This window comes from Durio zibethinus, chromosome 24 (genome assembly GCF_047325235.1).
Source record: "Durio zibethinus cultivar Kanyao isolate XHJ-2024 chromosome 24, ASM4732523v1, whole genome shotgun sequence".
Lineage (NCBI taxonomy): Eukaryota > Viridiplantae > Streptophyta > Magnoliopsida > Malvales > Malvaceae > Durio > Durio zibethinus.
Window position 1 is genome coordinate 16,374,565 of NC_143185.1, and position 14,434 is coordinate 16,388,998.

Genomic DNA, 14,434 nt, shown 5'->3' on the forward strand with positions numbered 1-14,434 from the left:
TGTTAAGTAATTTTCATTGATAATGAATAGCTAACATTTTTTAATTTAAAACGTTGGAGAGTTGGTTTCTTCAAAGAGGGTCCAAAATACAGCTGGAACAAAATGTAGAACCACTAATAATTTGTGGGAAACTGGCATGGAGGTCGGTTAATTTTGCATGTGCTTCTATTATAATTCAGGAAACAATCGATTATTCTCTGATGTTAACAGCCACCAAATTCAATTATTTATGGGTAAGTTTTCATTATGAAAAGCACATGTATAGCTTCGCAATTACACCAATTCTCGTTGGCTAATTTGAAAGTATTGTCACATATGGCTTTTATTTACTTTTTATTCCAATTGACGTTTTCAAATATTCAATGTTTACGTGTATATATTTGCGTACATGAGTTTGGATTCCTATCCTTATAAGATCTGCTAGAAACTCAAATATATTACCGATGTGACATTTGAAAATAATGAAATAATCGTCTTTCATTTCATAAATTTTGTCGTTATTTTCAGAATTCAAATTTGAGAATTCAAAGTTGAAGTATTATGTTTTTAGTTCATTTGCACCCCAAGTTATGGTGCTTGAGTTTTTTTTTTTTTTTTTAAATTAATTTAGGATGGAAATAAGGGAGATTTTCATGACATTTTACAAAAAATCAATTGAAAACCACTTAATTGGCTACCATAAGTTCTAAGTATTAATTGCAGGATACATATATTTTTGTGCCGAAAAGGTTTGAGAAGTAGGGACTTCAATTGTCCTGGCTGAGCTACCATAGTCTGATCATATGAACAAATTAAGACAAATATGTACAAATTTTTACGGCATACAAACCGTACTTACAATCATATCATCACTAACAAAAAAAAGAAAACAGATTATGATATTGATGCTGGTGTGCATGCTCAGCTTTGGTTTTTTGTCGTACGTTTTCTTTCCACTGCCAAATCTATCTAACCCTTTGCGAAGAGAAGCCTTTTATTTACTTTTTCTTCACTTATTTTTTCTTTAAAAAAAAATTGGTTTTCAGTGGGCAATTCGGAAGATTTTGGACTCTCTTTATATTTTTATTCATAAAAGGACAATGGACAAAGGACATTTTTAAAGCTTTGAGAATTATTGAGTTAGGACAGAGCATGATTGGCTTGCCTGTTAGTACCACCTTCCCTAGATAACTTTCCATTCTCCATTTCTTTTCCTTTTAAATAAACAAAAAAAAAAAAAATCTAATTTGAACTTATTATATCTTAACATCATATCAATAACATTTTGATTTTCACATTATTAATATTCATATGATATCATATATTCAATTAATTATATCATCATCCATAGAAAATAAAAACAAGAATATATTATACCCTTCACTTTACATTTTTCTACTCTCTCTCCCTCTCTCTCACTAGTTTCTACTCTTTTTTCTTCCCTCATATATCATTTTTGAAATGTGTTTCAGAATAGCATTTTTGATGCCCCTTAACTTTTATTTATGTGATAAATTTAACAAGCTTCCCATCTCAATTTTCACAAACTTCTCAATCATCAAACCAGAAATTATATCAATGCACCTAAAATGGCAAAAAAGAAAACCATTATAAACAAATTATAGATGGGATGATGCTTTAATCTTTTCCGCAGCTTTTGTGCATGAGATTAGATATTCAAATTCAAACAAAAGGCTAGCATGCTCGACGCTCGTGCATGCGTCTCCCTTTTGCTTTTCCTCCTTTGTTAAGGAGTGAAGTTTGGATTATATGCAGGATTTATTAATTAATGTGTTACCCCCACTAGCATTTTGTCCTTTGGTTTCTTAATGATTTTTACTTGCTTTTAAAGGACAAAAAGATGCAAAACAAGAGAAGGTTTTCTAATAAAGAAGGTTATCATAATTATTATAATTAAAAAACAAAAATGCTTTCGCAGAAAAGCAAAGGTGAGGAAACGAATTGCATTAATATATATTTACGAAGGCTTTGATTAAACTCTAGGGTTATCAGCGATCCTTCTGCATGATCAAAGAAAGGCTGATCAATCATGTTCAAAACGTGGTTACTTCGCTACAACAATATTTCAAGAATTGAACCTACTTAATGTTTAATTTCAATGTGAAAATGACTCTTGAGCAAATGATTCGGCGTCAGGTATATATTTCTTTCTTTTAAATCTTATTTCCAATAATTAAAAAAAAAAATCTCTTACACAAGTGATGGAATTTTTGAACTCTATTATCCCAATTAGAGGACTAATTGTCACATTTTTATTAGGATATATTTTAAATAATTAATAAATTAAAATGACAAAAAATAAGATAATATTTTAATTTTGTTTGTAAAATTTAAGAACTTCAATACGAGTATATAAAAAATAATGTAATTTTTAGTTTGAATGAAGAATGTAATGTTAATGAAAATTTGAATGTAATAATGTTAATGAAAAGATCCTGATTTAGTTTTCCATAATATGTTTTGAATTTCTTTATTCTTTTAGAATGTTTTCATTGTGTATTTATCGAACACAAATATTTAATTCATTCCCTTTTTAAGAAACAAGGATGATAGAGAAATTTAGCTTTTTTTCTTTATATTGCATGCATGCCGGCATGGGGAGATCCCACCCAATAAATTTTCTTTTCATGGGAATTGCATCCATTATTTGAGTGTGGTGGGGTGGTTATAAAACAAATTATTATAAGTTTGTGAAGAGAATGGTGGGGAAAACAAACCAAGACAAATACATGACAGTAACATTCTTTTGTTTTCCATGCATGATTAATGATTAACTTTAATACTATTTATTTAATTGAATTAAAAAATTAATGCCTTGTATAATAATATATAATTTAAAGCTATAGGTGGATATTCCTTCCACTTCTATTTGTGTTTTTTAAAGATGTAAACTGGCTAAAATTGTTTCAATAAATACTTAATGAATTGTAATTATAAGATATTTATATTATCTGCTATTCTTAGATTTTTTAAAAAATTTCTTTATCAATGATATTTTGGAAATGTTCATGGTCTTATGGTAATGAACATTTTTTAATACAATTAAGGATAGTTTTAAATTTTCTTGGAACTTACTTCTTCTCGAAGGACTTTAAGAAAGTATTTTTTTCATATTGTTTTCATGCATTATTCTTGAAATAATCTTTGCAAGTATCAAACCCTAATTTACAAGAAAAATGAGCTCCTCTTCTTATTTTCATTCCTTTTTTTTCCTTAGGATAGTTTCCCTTCCTTTTGGCATTAGGATAAAAGGGGATTATCCAAATCCGGTTTCTTAATAAATAGTGATTTTAATAATAACTAATAATGCAAAAAAATTGGTTGTTGGGAAACATTACATTAGGACATAGTGTAGCAAGCATTAATTGCTTTGTATTGTATTTAATTTTATTTGGTAAGATGGAAGGAGAATGGTGAGGTTGGGAACTTCTAAAATTGGTTATAAACTTATATCATGCATGGGTTGAAAAGGAGGAGGCAAAATAACAGGAGGAAAAAAAGGAGGGTCGCATCTCATTACACGAGCATAATCTAACAGCAACCCCCACACAGCTGTATGCCTGCCTGTATCCCCCACACATGTACATTGGCTGCTTTCGCTGTTTTGCACTTTGAAACGCCCCATTTTTTTTTTCCTCACTCACCAAAAGCTCCAACTCCCCTTTTTTCCAAGATATTTTATTTTTTTAATTGAGATTAAAATCCAAATAAAGTATTATATTTTACGTAAAAATTAATAAATTAAAAGTAAATTAAATATAAAAATTAGCATATAATCAAATAAATTTAATGTAAAATTAAATTAAATTCATGATAAGATTTTAATTTTAAATTAAAAATTTTAAAATCTTTTCTTTATTATTAAGACACTTCCTCGTTGGCATTACTTTAAAAAAAATGCTACCATTAATTTTTTTTTTTGCATTTTACAAATTTAAAAAATTTTTCATTTACTGCACGCAATGGAAAATCTATATGTGTTAAAAATAAACACAACGAAAAAAATTGGTGACAGCAACAATAACATAATGATTTCATAAATTGAAAACATTTTTAAATTAATAAAAAAATGATTTTGCCAAAGGATGTTTGAGAAGGTGGCTTGACCGCACATTTTAGGGGGAGCCAACTGCTCTTTTACCATCTCCTCCGTTTGATTTCTTCCACGTGTCATTGCAATCCTTTTTCTTCACCATAAAGCATAAAAAAAAAATAAAAAAAAAAAAACTACAGAAATATCCCAAGTGCAATATGGGAGCGTAGCTTACACTATGCACAAATAGTTTAAACAAATGAACATTGAGAAATGCCGTTTTTGTTGGAATATCCAATGTGTCACTAAAGGAAGCCAAATTACTCACAAATAATAAAGTCTCTAAAATTTGACTCATTTATCTGATGATTGTTATAGCCAATTTCATTTCATTTCGAACATTGAAATTCTGACCAATTAGTATAGCAACCTTAAAACATTATCCTAAACGAGCAAATACTAAACAATGCAAGGGTACTTACGCAAAATACCTTGAAATTTGCTTACTTCCAGCCTAAGCATAAAGAGTTTTCCTTCTTAAGAACCCAAATCATTCTTTTGACAGTAATTGAAAAGGCAGAACACTGAAGAGCAAAATAATAATAAAAAAAAAAATCATGTCAATGAGTCAAGAGCGTTCATTTAAGAGCGTGATAAGAGGCATTTTCATTTTGTTATAATAGCATTTTATTACTAAATCTTAAAAATTCAATTGTAAAATATAACTGTGACGAATGAAAGTACTTCTTACCAAATAATAATATCAAAGTTTTGTTTAATGCTTCTTCACTGAGGGCCCACAACTATTTTTTGTTGTTTGAAAAGCCTATTCAAGAAGGGAAGCTGTATAAAAGATTAGGAAGTAAAGAAGGTTAAGAGAGCAGCCTTAAAGCCATTTCCATTGTTTGATACAAGGCAAGCAAGGAATATACATCTATCAACCCCTTATTCATTTCCAGGGAAATTCACTTGCAGTTTCTTTGTTAGCTCAATTCCTACTGTCTTCCGGTATATAAATTCACATCAATTCCCATATTTCTATAAACCCCATCTTCACATTTCCTGCTTTCCCCTCGTTTCTGATCAAAGAAGTAAAAACCTGCATTGAAACTTTTAGGTACATCCTTCATTAGGAGTTTTCATTAACCCAGGCATTGAAGAGAAACAAATTAAAAATGGGAGTTGCAGGCACTTTGGAGTATTTGTCTGATTTAATGAGCGGCACTGGCCATAAATACAAGAAGAAAAAGCAGTTGCAGACTGTGGAGCTCAAGGTCAGGATGGACTGTGATGGCTGCGAACTCAAGGTCAAGAAAGCCCTTTCTTCATTGAGTGGTATATGTTTCTTCCTTTTCATCTCTTCTTTGCTTTTGCATTTTTTTTATGGAATTAGCTGACAGATTATTATGTGATGAAATGTAATGTGATTGCAGGAGTGAAATCCGTGATCATAAACAGGAAACAGCAGAAGGTGACTGTAACAGGATATGTAGAAGCAAACAAGGTGTTGAAGAAAGCCAAGTCAACAGGGAAAAAGGCTGAGATTTGGCCTTATGTTCCTTACAACCTGGTGGCCCATCCATATGCTGCTCCTGCTTATGACAAGAAGGCACCCCCTGGTTATGTCAGGAAAGTAGAGAACAATGTAACTACTGCCACTGTCACCAAGTATGAAGATCCTTACATCTCTTTGTTCAGTGATGAAAACCCAAATGCATGTTCTCTCATGTAGGCTGCAGTTTATGTCTTCATGAGAATCAAGCTTTCCCCTACCTCTAGCGAAATCAATAAACACAGTGTAAAAAATTCCTCTGTAGTTAGTAGTTTTTTTCCCTGTTGAATTGTCTGGTAGATATAATCAGAAGATTATTGAGCTATTAATCAAAGTCCTTTTTCGTTTAAAAACGGTCCTGGCTACTACTTTTGTCGTTTTGCAAGGAGCAGTTTTGGTGGGGCCTAAAAAGTTTGTGGGTTGATTTTTGGTGTGATGAAAACAATGTTTCAAAGTGGGTTGGAGTGAAGTGAGCCAACTATTGTATTTGTAGCCCTACTTTATTTTGTTGTCCTTATTATGTATGCAATGTCATGAATTCTATGGCCTGCAATTAGTTTTGGCTTGGAAATAGAGCTCTATATGTCATTCATCACCATTGTTATTGGGTGCAAGCTGGCTGCTCCATTCAGATGATGGTGAGATATTCCTGTTTATTGAAATTTTCTCTTTTTTTTGTTTATAGGTTTCAGTTTCATAAGCAGAACAAACATGGCAGGTGGAACTAACTCGCATTTCAGACCATTTTCAATGGCTAAACTTCCATTTAGGAAGCTTTTCATTGGACTTTGAGACAAATTAAATGTTCAATGCAGCATAACAAGGATTCATAAGGATTCTAGAAGAAGAAAAGAACAATAAAAAACAGAATGGATGATCCTAAAAAAACAATACTAAAGTTCAAATTCATTCAAATAAATTTGGCTCACAAGAAGTGCAGTGGGAAAAGAAAGGAAATCCCATTTCAGAAAATCGCATGGGAAGAAATTCCCGGGAAAAAGCACATGCTTGTGCCATCTTTCCACCTACACAAGCAACAATGAGAAGAGAATCAAACTTTCTTTTCCTTTTCTTTGATTTTTTTTTTCTTTTCCTCAACCTTTTCTCGGATCCAAAGGAGCGTAAAGACATGTATTACTCCTACAACTAGAGAGGTTCAAGTGTTTTAATTAGACATTTGAAGTTTGAACTCAACCGTATGCTTTAATTTGGTAGCAATTAAAAATTCGTTTATAGCAGCATAGGAAAGAGCAATTTCCTCCCAGTAGGCTCCCAAGCTGAATTCTGTAGCCAATTTTTTACGCTTATCTTCTCTATAAAATATTCATACATCCAAATATTAATTTGCCCTAAAATTGGGCAATATTCTCAGACAAGGAACAGAAAATTGACAAAACTTTACAGAAGAAGAAACAAACACCAAACTCCAAAGAAAATATATGGTAGCATGACACTTTAGGAGCTTGCTTCACCAGAGAAGGTAGACACTTAACTATTTCAATAAATCAGGATGATTAATTACTTCGTCAAAGTTTAGAAGCGTTCCCAACCTTGGATAAGCTTAGGTGATTGTCCCAGCGACAGGTACTTAGTTCTTTTCGCAGAGGTGACAAGTATCAGATTGGAGTTTCTGGCTTACAATTCAATAGATAACCTGAAACAGGCTTGAGCTTCATTCCTTTGAACTTTAGAAAAGGAGGGCAAATTTGGTGTATAAAATAGAGGAAGCATTTTACCACTAACCTCGCCAAGAGATGTATCTAATGTTAAAGTAGATTATCCCACATCTAATAAATTTTCAATTTCCTGTAGCTTTATATTTAGGTTGGGCCCCTCCACTTAGCGCTAATTGGTTTTAAGTTGGATGCTTAACATCTAACATAGATGATTCTAAATTGTTAAATATTTCAAACAGACTATACATTAAGACAGAGAACTAACCAGTCATTACAATAGGTTGGGGATCATGTATGGGTCAATGTATACATCAGAAATCTAAAGGGACCATCATATCATTGCTTCTTCCAGCATGAACTCATATCATGTTCTCCATGCCCTAGTATTTACCTAACATGTCTCTTATAGATGGTGAGTCAAGTCTGGCCCTCTTAAAATTAAAAAAAAAAGAAAGAAAATGAGAAGTCTATCAATATACACAAATTGATGTCTCCAATAATTGGCTTTTCATAGGGTTTAAGTTTTCATTTGTTGAAACCAGTACTAGTTTCTTCTGTTTTACTGGAACCAAAGGAGAGAACTTTTTTGTTTTAATAAGTCAGGATCTTAGACAAGTTTAAAAAAGAAAATGGAAAAAGATGGGGGGTGTGTGAAGGAAACTTCTAGAAGGGCCAACTTATGGTGGCATCTTGATCTTCTTTCTGTGTGACGAGTAATAAAAGAAAGGGGCCTATAGAGATCTGAATGGTTAATGCTTAGCTGCAACTGCAACTTCTAGTCAACAGTGTCTGTTAATAATTCTGGACAGTTAGGAAACTCATTTTATGTTTCAAAAAAAAGGAAACTCTCCTTCATCACTTTGCATTTCCTGAGTAGATACCAACAAAATAAATATCATATAGGAGAGTTGCGTTGGCAGGTATGTTGCAGTCACCTACATAAAGAACATCATGGAGTCAGTGCATCAGGTAATTGTCACAACAATGACTGTCTCACTTAAAAGACTTCTTTCTTTTCTGCCGCAACTATCTTGCCAAAATCCAACATTTACATTAGCATTTTTAGAGAACGGTTTGCAAGAACAATTATTTTACACACAGAAGTTTAGAAGTTAGAAGCTGTAAATTTAGACTGATACAGATGCAAAGAAAGCTCTAGAATGTGAATTTACTCACCCGAAAAGCACCCTGCAGGTTCTGGTCCGTATGCTAAGTTGGGTGGAATCCGAAGCTTACGTTTTCCACCTGTTTCAAAATCAGTCGCATAAAAATTCCTCTTGAACAATGCGAGTGAAAATAAAGATATACTAAAAAGTAATTTGCAGAAGTCTAGTCACTGTCTTCAAAATTGTACCAACAAGCATAGGAGGGACTCCTTCACCCCCTAAAATCCCCTGGTCCAAACCCTTAATGACCTGAAATGAAGGAATGATATGAACTTAAGTTAACAGGATAAATGACAACAGAAATCCAGGACACATGGGCAAATCTTGATTGCTCTCTCGTTGACTCTATGCTTATTCCTCTCCTGAAGACAAATATTGTTTTCAAGTGGGAGAAAGCAAAGATTAACACAATCACTCTCAATTGATCAATGTGTCAACCAAGCTTTTTAATGTAACACCAATATGATCCCCAGCTGTTGGTATCCTAGTTACTGCAGCTGTTAGAAAGTTACTACTTTTGAAATACAAGTGTGGTGGATAACTGAAGAGAAGACTTTTTTTTTTCAAATTTTCAATGCCTCTGTGGATAGTTTAAGATGATTTAACTTCACTCAAAAATGACTGGAATAGTGAGGATGTAGGAGCCATATAATGATAAATTTACATAGCTATTTTCATGTTCTTTGAATATATATGAGTTCAATAACCAATAAACAAGTGAATCTATGATTTAATAAGCTTGATGATCCATCAAAGAAAAGCATTTATAAGCTCAAGGACACAGACATATTTCTATAGTCCCCTTTTGGAAATTGCAAGGTGTTGTGTGCCCCCACCTCCGGGTGAAGCAGAAGAACCTTGCCAAGACCAATTTTCATCGTGAGAGGAAAGATTAACGGTAAAACTGCATTAGATGAATCAATAGTGAATTGTACCTTGCCAAAACCAATTCGCATTGTAAGAGGTCTAGCACGTTTATAGCTACTGTCAAAGACTATTCCATCAGCAAATCTTGCAGTGTAGTGAATCTATGCAAAGAAGAAAATAAAGAAAATATTCTTAGTTCAATCAATTTGATTTAACTAATTTTATTTACATATTCTGCAATGTATCATGACAATACAAGTCATGATATGCATTTATACTACAAATATATCTATGATTCTACGTGTCCACATTTGAGTGTTCAAAAACTTGTCGTGGCAAGTTTCTTTTGAAGTACGGTCATCCTTATTTAGCATATAACTCTTTTGCATTATGAAGCCTATAATGTGTTCATGGTAACTAATTCCATTTAGGTCTTCATCCATGTGCTATCTACCTCTGTATAACATTAATTGTAGCATCAACCAATAACCAACAAAAAGATTCTTTCAAAAAAAAAAAAAACCAACAAAAAGATTAATCTCAAGTTAAGTTTCAAATCACATTTTCATTGTGTCAACACTCAAATACAGCCAGGCGAGTCGTCTAAGAGACACGTACGCATGCACTCTGTCCGTGGCTACAAGCCTTTGCACTTTCAAAGACACAAAATGAAAAGAGTCTGTTTTCTTGATTATCAGTTTCCCATTAGTCTAATCAATGAACATGCAACAGAAGCAAATTCATCCACGAAATTCCATAAAAAAGCAAGTAAGCAACAGGAATACACAATCTCATTGCATAATTTGCAAAAAGCAAAGAAAGGTAAAATTAAATACCCTCTCAACCAACAAAAACCCCAAATTTGACGATAGCCAAAAGAAATATCCAAACAATTTAAAGAAAAATTAAAACCAACCCAACTCAACTCAAGAAATGAACTCACATTGACAAGCTCTCCACGTGGAGCTTCCTCACCAGAACCCACAATAACATCACAGTAACCAAGACCAGAGCTCACATAGTTAAGCTCACATTGAGGTTCCCCTACAGTTGCAAAATACTCAATCCTGGTGGCATCAGCATCCAACGGTGAGAAAGCAAGAATTGAAGCTGCTAATAGCCCAACACCCACGTTGAAAGCACACTTCTTGGCAGCAGGTTTTGAGTTCAAAAAGAGTTTCACTTCATTTGGAGGTGGCAAGGAAGAAGAACAAGAGCAGAAAAATGATGGTGGAGAAGGGGACTTAAAGTTGTAGAAATGATGGGCCAGCGGCTTTGCAGTAGCAATGGCTAAAGCAGAGGTTGCCATTTTTTCTCCCTTTGGTTCTTTGGATTTGGAGATTGCAGCCTATCAACCGGAGAGTTTGGATAAGAAAATAAAGGACCCACTTTGGAGGGAAATTTGTTTCGTTGGATATGGATAAGAGCTTTACTTCCATCATGATTTTCATGGGCCAAGTTTAAGGGCTCAATCTTTTACGGGCCATTTGGGCCTGCTTTGATTTACCAAAATGTTTGTTTTTTTAGTTCTAACTGTTTGCCTACTTCGTATGAAGAAAAAAAGGGACGATGAAGAGTTTGCAATAGACAAAATTGTATTATTTTTTCTTATCTCTTATAGTACGTTTTATTTTTTAGTTTAAATTTTTATAGAATTTTTAGAGATTTATTATAATATTTTAATAATAAAATTGAACGTTGAATCAATAAATTCTGAATTTTTATTCAACCAATCAATCCAAATAAAGATGATATTATTTATTAAAATATGTTTTTAGTATTACATAAATATTAAATGTAGTAAATACTTTAACAAAAATTCTTAATTATTATTAAATCATTATTAAATAAAATGCTAGGGTGCATGTGCAAATGATCTCTTTAATTTTATAAATGAAACAACAATATTGTTCTTTGTGCCATAAATCTTGACGTAACAAATGTTGGTGACTGGTGCAAATGATGAAACAAACCATCCAATGTTCATTATTAAAAGAGGGAGTAAATTTCGTCCATTCACTGTTTCGAAAACCAACTCTTGCACTCTTCAAGGTAGACTATTGCTATAACCTCTGAAATTAACCCACGACCCTTTCTTTGCACCAATGCTTTGCAACTTTTTATACGGACTATATTTTGACATCTTCAAGGCCAAAAATCACCCTTCAAAGCTTGGGTGCCAAAACTAAAAATATCAAAGCAAAGGTTACTCTTTGTCTATATGAAAAATTCACCTCCTGCTCAAATCTCTTCTTGTAATACGGAAATCCTTTTGTGTTTCTCCTTTTTTGTTGCATCAATTGTCTTCCCCTTTTCTTTCCATCTATTCTTATTTGATTTGCCCTCAATTCCTTTTTTTTTTTTTCTTTTAAAAAGAGAAGATACAGGATCTATTCCTCCTTTTTCATTTTTTGTTTTCTTTACATTCTTAATAGAATTAAAAAAAAAAAAATCATGGGTCGTGTTAAGCTTCAGATTAAAAGGATTGAGAATGATACAAATCGACAAGTTACCTTCTCCAAACGTAGAAATGGACTAATCAAGAAAGCTTATGAGCTTTCAATCCTTTGCGACATAGATATTGCTCTCATTATGTTCTCACCATCTGGTCGCGTCAGCCATTTTTCAGGCAAGAAAAGGTACGCACTTCTCTCATTCTTTTATTTATGCCTACATTAATCATATATAACTTAACTTCTCATGCAACCATTGAATACAAATATCTAATTGTCACCTTTTGTAACAACTGTGAACAATTATATAAGAATCGAATTTCATGTTTATATTTTTATTTTACTTTTAAATTTTTTGTAGAATTGAAGATGTGCTTAACCGATACATAAATTTGCCTGATCAAGATAGAGGAGGGTAGGTTATTTTTTTGTGTTTTGATTCAAATGTTAAATTTGTTTTCATTTATGATCTTTCAAGGAACCAAAATATTGATTCAAAATTTGATTGCAGCTTGGTGCGGAATAAAGAGGTAATTTGACCTAGCTATGGCTCCAAACAAATAGGGTGCCCTTCATGTAATGATATAAAGAATTTGTTCATTTTGACCCTTTAATGTTGCAGTTTTTGCTCAGCACCCTGAAGAAACTTCAAGCTGAAAATGATTTTGCACTTCAACTTGCTAGGTAAAAGGAAAATTTTTCTAAAATTTATCACTATATAATGACATTATTTCTAATCTAAATTAATGTTTTGATGCAGTTCTACTACTACTAACTCAAATGTTGAGGTACAAATATAATCGAACACAAAACCATTTTAGATTTTTTTTTCTCTTTCTCCTTCTCCTTTTTAGGAAATTCTTTGTCATTTCTCTTCTGTGAAATTTACTTACAGGAAATCCAACGCGAAATCGGTAACTTGCAACATCAGCTTCAATTGGCCGAGGAACAATTAAGGTTAGAAGATTTAAGCTTTCATTTGGTATTGCTTTGAATTGAAGGTGAAATTTAATTAACTCCATCTGATAATATATATATTTTTTATTGAATAAAGGGTGTATGAGCCTGAGCCTTTAACACTCACATCCATGGCGGACCTTGAATCATGCGAGAAAAACCTTGAACAGGCTTTGGCACGTGTTACTCAAAGAAAGGTCCATATCTATTAACCCTTTCCTTAAATAGGGTTTTGCAGTTTTAAATTAACAACATTTTATATTTATCCTTATCCACCTCCTTAACTCTTCTCTATTTTTGCAGAATTATCTCATCAGTAATCATATGTCCACCTTCACTGATCCAACCAATGTACAGGTAATTAATCTCAGACATAAAGTCACTTAATTATCTATGCTCTATTTTCTACCACTTTCTAACTATGTTTTATCCTAATTTCCATGTTTTAATATTTCTACAAAAATGAAAAATAAAATGAAAAAATAACATCTTCAATAGTTTTTATTGATAGAATGCTAAACTCTTAATTTTAGTAATTAGGATTTGATTCTTGACAATTTAAGTAAAAAACAACATTTATTAAGCTTAGAAAATTTTGTTTGCCAATTATGAAAAATCGATTCTTAATTATTTATCCTGAAAAAATAATTTTTTTCCTTTCATTAATTTCTAACTAGCAAATGAGAAGAAATACCTACTAAGATCTTGTTTCCTTAATTAACATCTAAATGTTGCTCAAACAAATTAATTAGTAGTACTGATGTTCAATATCACATCAAACGTAGATATACTTGGATGCACAAGAAGGTGTGCCAAGCTCTTTTGGAAATGAGGTTGTGGGTTGGTTGCCAGATAATGCAGGAGGTCAAAACCCAACTCATTATTGTGCAGGATCTGAATCATCTTGCATTCCTGTTAGGTATATTAATTAGAATCCAAATTTATTAAGTGTTTCTTTTTCCGAATATATTATAGGTCTAATTAGGCTTAAATCCTTATTATTGAAATATTCAGGAACCAAACATCAATTAGTACAATCTATGATCCGATGCCACAGGGAACAAACATGACCGTTGATACTTGTGACATGGGCGGGTGCCATGTCAGCACCTCAAGTAACGATGGCCTTCCACCTTGGCATCACAGCTATTCTTCAACTGAGCTCCTTTCTGCCTTCATGTCGTCTCCTACATCTTTCCCTTTAATGAAGGTAATATTCTAATTTCTAATCCCTAATTATCTTCATTTTTATATATTTATTTATAAGCTATCACAGCATTGAGATAGAAAAAAGGTTTGCATATGTCAAAATTTAAATATAAATTTATTAAATATTATTTTTTTAAAATAATTATATAAACTAATTGAATTAAACTTCGAATAAAATTATGATCAATATTTTTTTTTTCTTTGGGCAGGATATTGCTGGTCCAAGTATTTCCCCATCTGTGGTATCACAGCAGCAGGTTGAGAAGCCATCAAATTGGCCTCAAATGCCATCTAGTGATGAAGGTGCAAACTATGAGAGCAAGCTGCCACATCTTACTGTAGATTAATTTAATCCGAAAATTGTTAAATTATTCCCTTAGGCCTAGATTAATTTTGGTGGTCAGCGACTTTGTAATTTGGTTGTGTAATTCTTTCTTATCTACTAGAGATTTGGGCGAGATGAGTAAAATGATAAATGAGTGACCACAAGTGTTAATCTAGTTGATAAAAGGAGTTCATTT

The 14,434-nt window shown here is 32.5% G+C and overlaps 3 protein-coding genes across 4 annotated transcripts; 2 read left to right on the forward strand and 1 right to left on the reverse strand.

Annotated features, from left to right (window-relative positions):
- Positions 1 to 4,899: 4,899 nt before the first annotated feature.
- LOC111316118 (heavy metal-associated isoprenylated plant protein 23-like) lies at positions 4,900 to 7,588 on the forward strand. Its single transcript, XM_022918131.2, has 2 exons — positions 4,900 to 5,368; positions 5,467 to 7,588. The coding sequence occupies exons 1-2, from the start codon at positions 5,209 to 5,211 to the stop codon at positions 5,763 to 5,765; spliced, it is 459 nt and encodes a 152-aa protein (XP_022773866.1). The 5' UTR covers positions 4,900 to 5,208; the 3' UTR covers positions 5,766 to 7,588.
- Positions 7,589 to 7,995: 407 nt separating this feature from the next.
- Positions 7,996 to 10,704, reverse strand: LOC111316117 (photosynthetic NDH subunit of lumenal location 4, chloroplastic-like). 2 transcript variants are annotated; one of them, XM_022918130.2, is made up of 5 exons: positions 10,238 to 10,704; positions 9,363 to 9,455; positions 8,616 to 8,676; positions 8,438 to 8,506; positions 7,996 to 8,196 (listed from the first exon to the last, which is right to left on the reverse strand). In XM_022918130.2, exons 1-5 carry the CDS (start codon positions 10,601 to 10,603, stop codon positions 8,117 to 8,119), a joined length of 669 nt encoding a protein of 222 aa, XP_022773865.1. In that variant the 5' UTR covers positions 10,604 to 10,704; the 3' UTR covers positions 7,996 to 8,116. The 2 variants fall into 2 exon arrangements, with proteins under 2 accessions (XP_022773865.1, XP_089609742.1); XM_089753616.1 differs by lacking the exon at positions 7,996 to 8,196 and adding an exon at positions 9,214 to 9,284 and having other exon boundaries at positions 8,434 to 8,506.
- Positions 10,705 to 11,748: 1,044 nt separating this feature from the next.
- On the forward strand, positions 11,749 to 14,260 carry LOC111316401 (agamous-like MADS-box protein AGL104). Its single transcript, XM_089753462.1, has 9 exons — positions 11,749 to 11,933; positions 12,109 to 12,162; positions 12,381 to 12,431; positions 12,508 to 12,535; positions 12,643 to 12,704; positions 12,802 to 12,901; positions 13,490 to 13,623; positions 13,719 to 13,914; positions 14,123 to 14,260. The coding sequence occupies exons 1-9, from the start codon at positions 11,749 to 11,751 to the stop codon at positions 14,258 to 14,260; spliced, it is 948 nt and encodes a 315-aa protein (XP_089609588.1).
- The last annotated feature ends 174 nt before the right edge of the window (positions 14,261 to 14,434 follow it).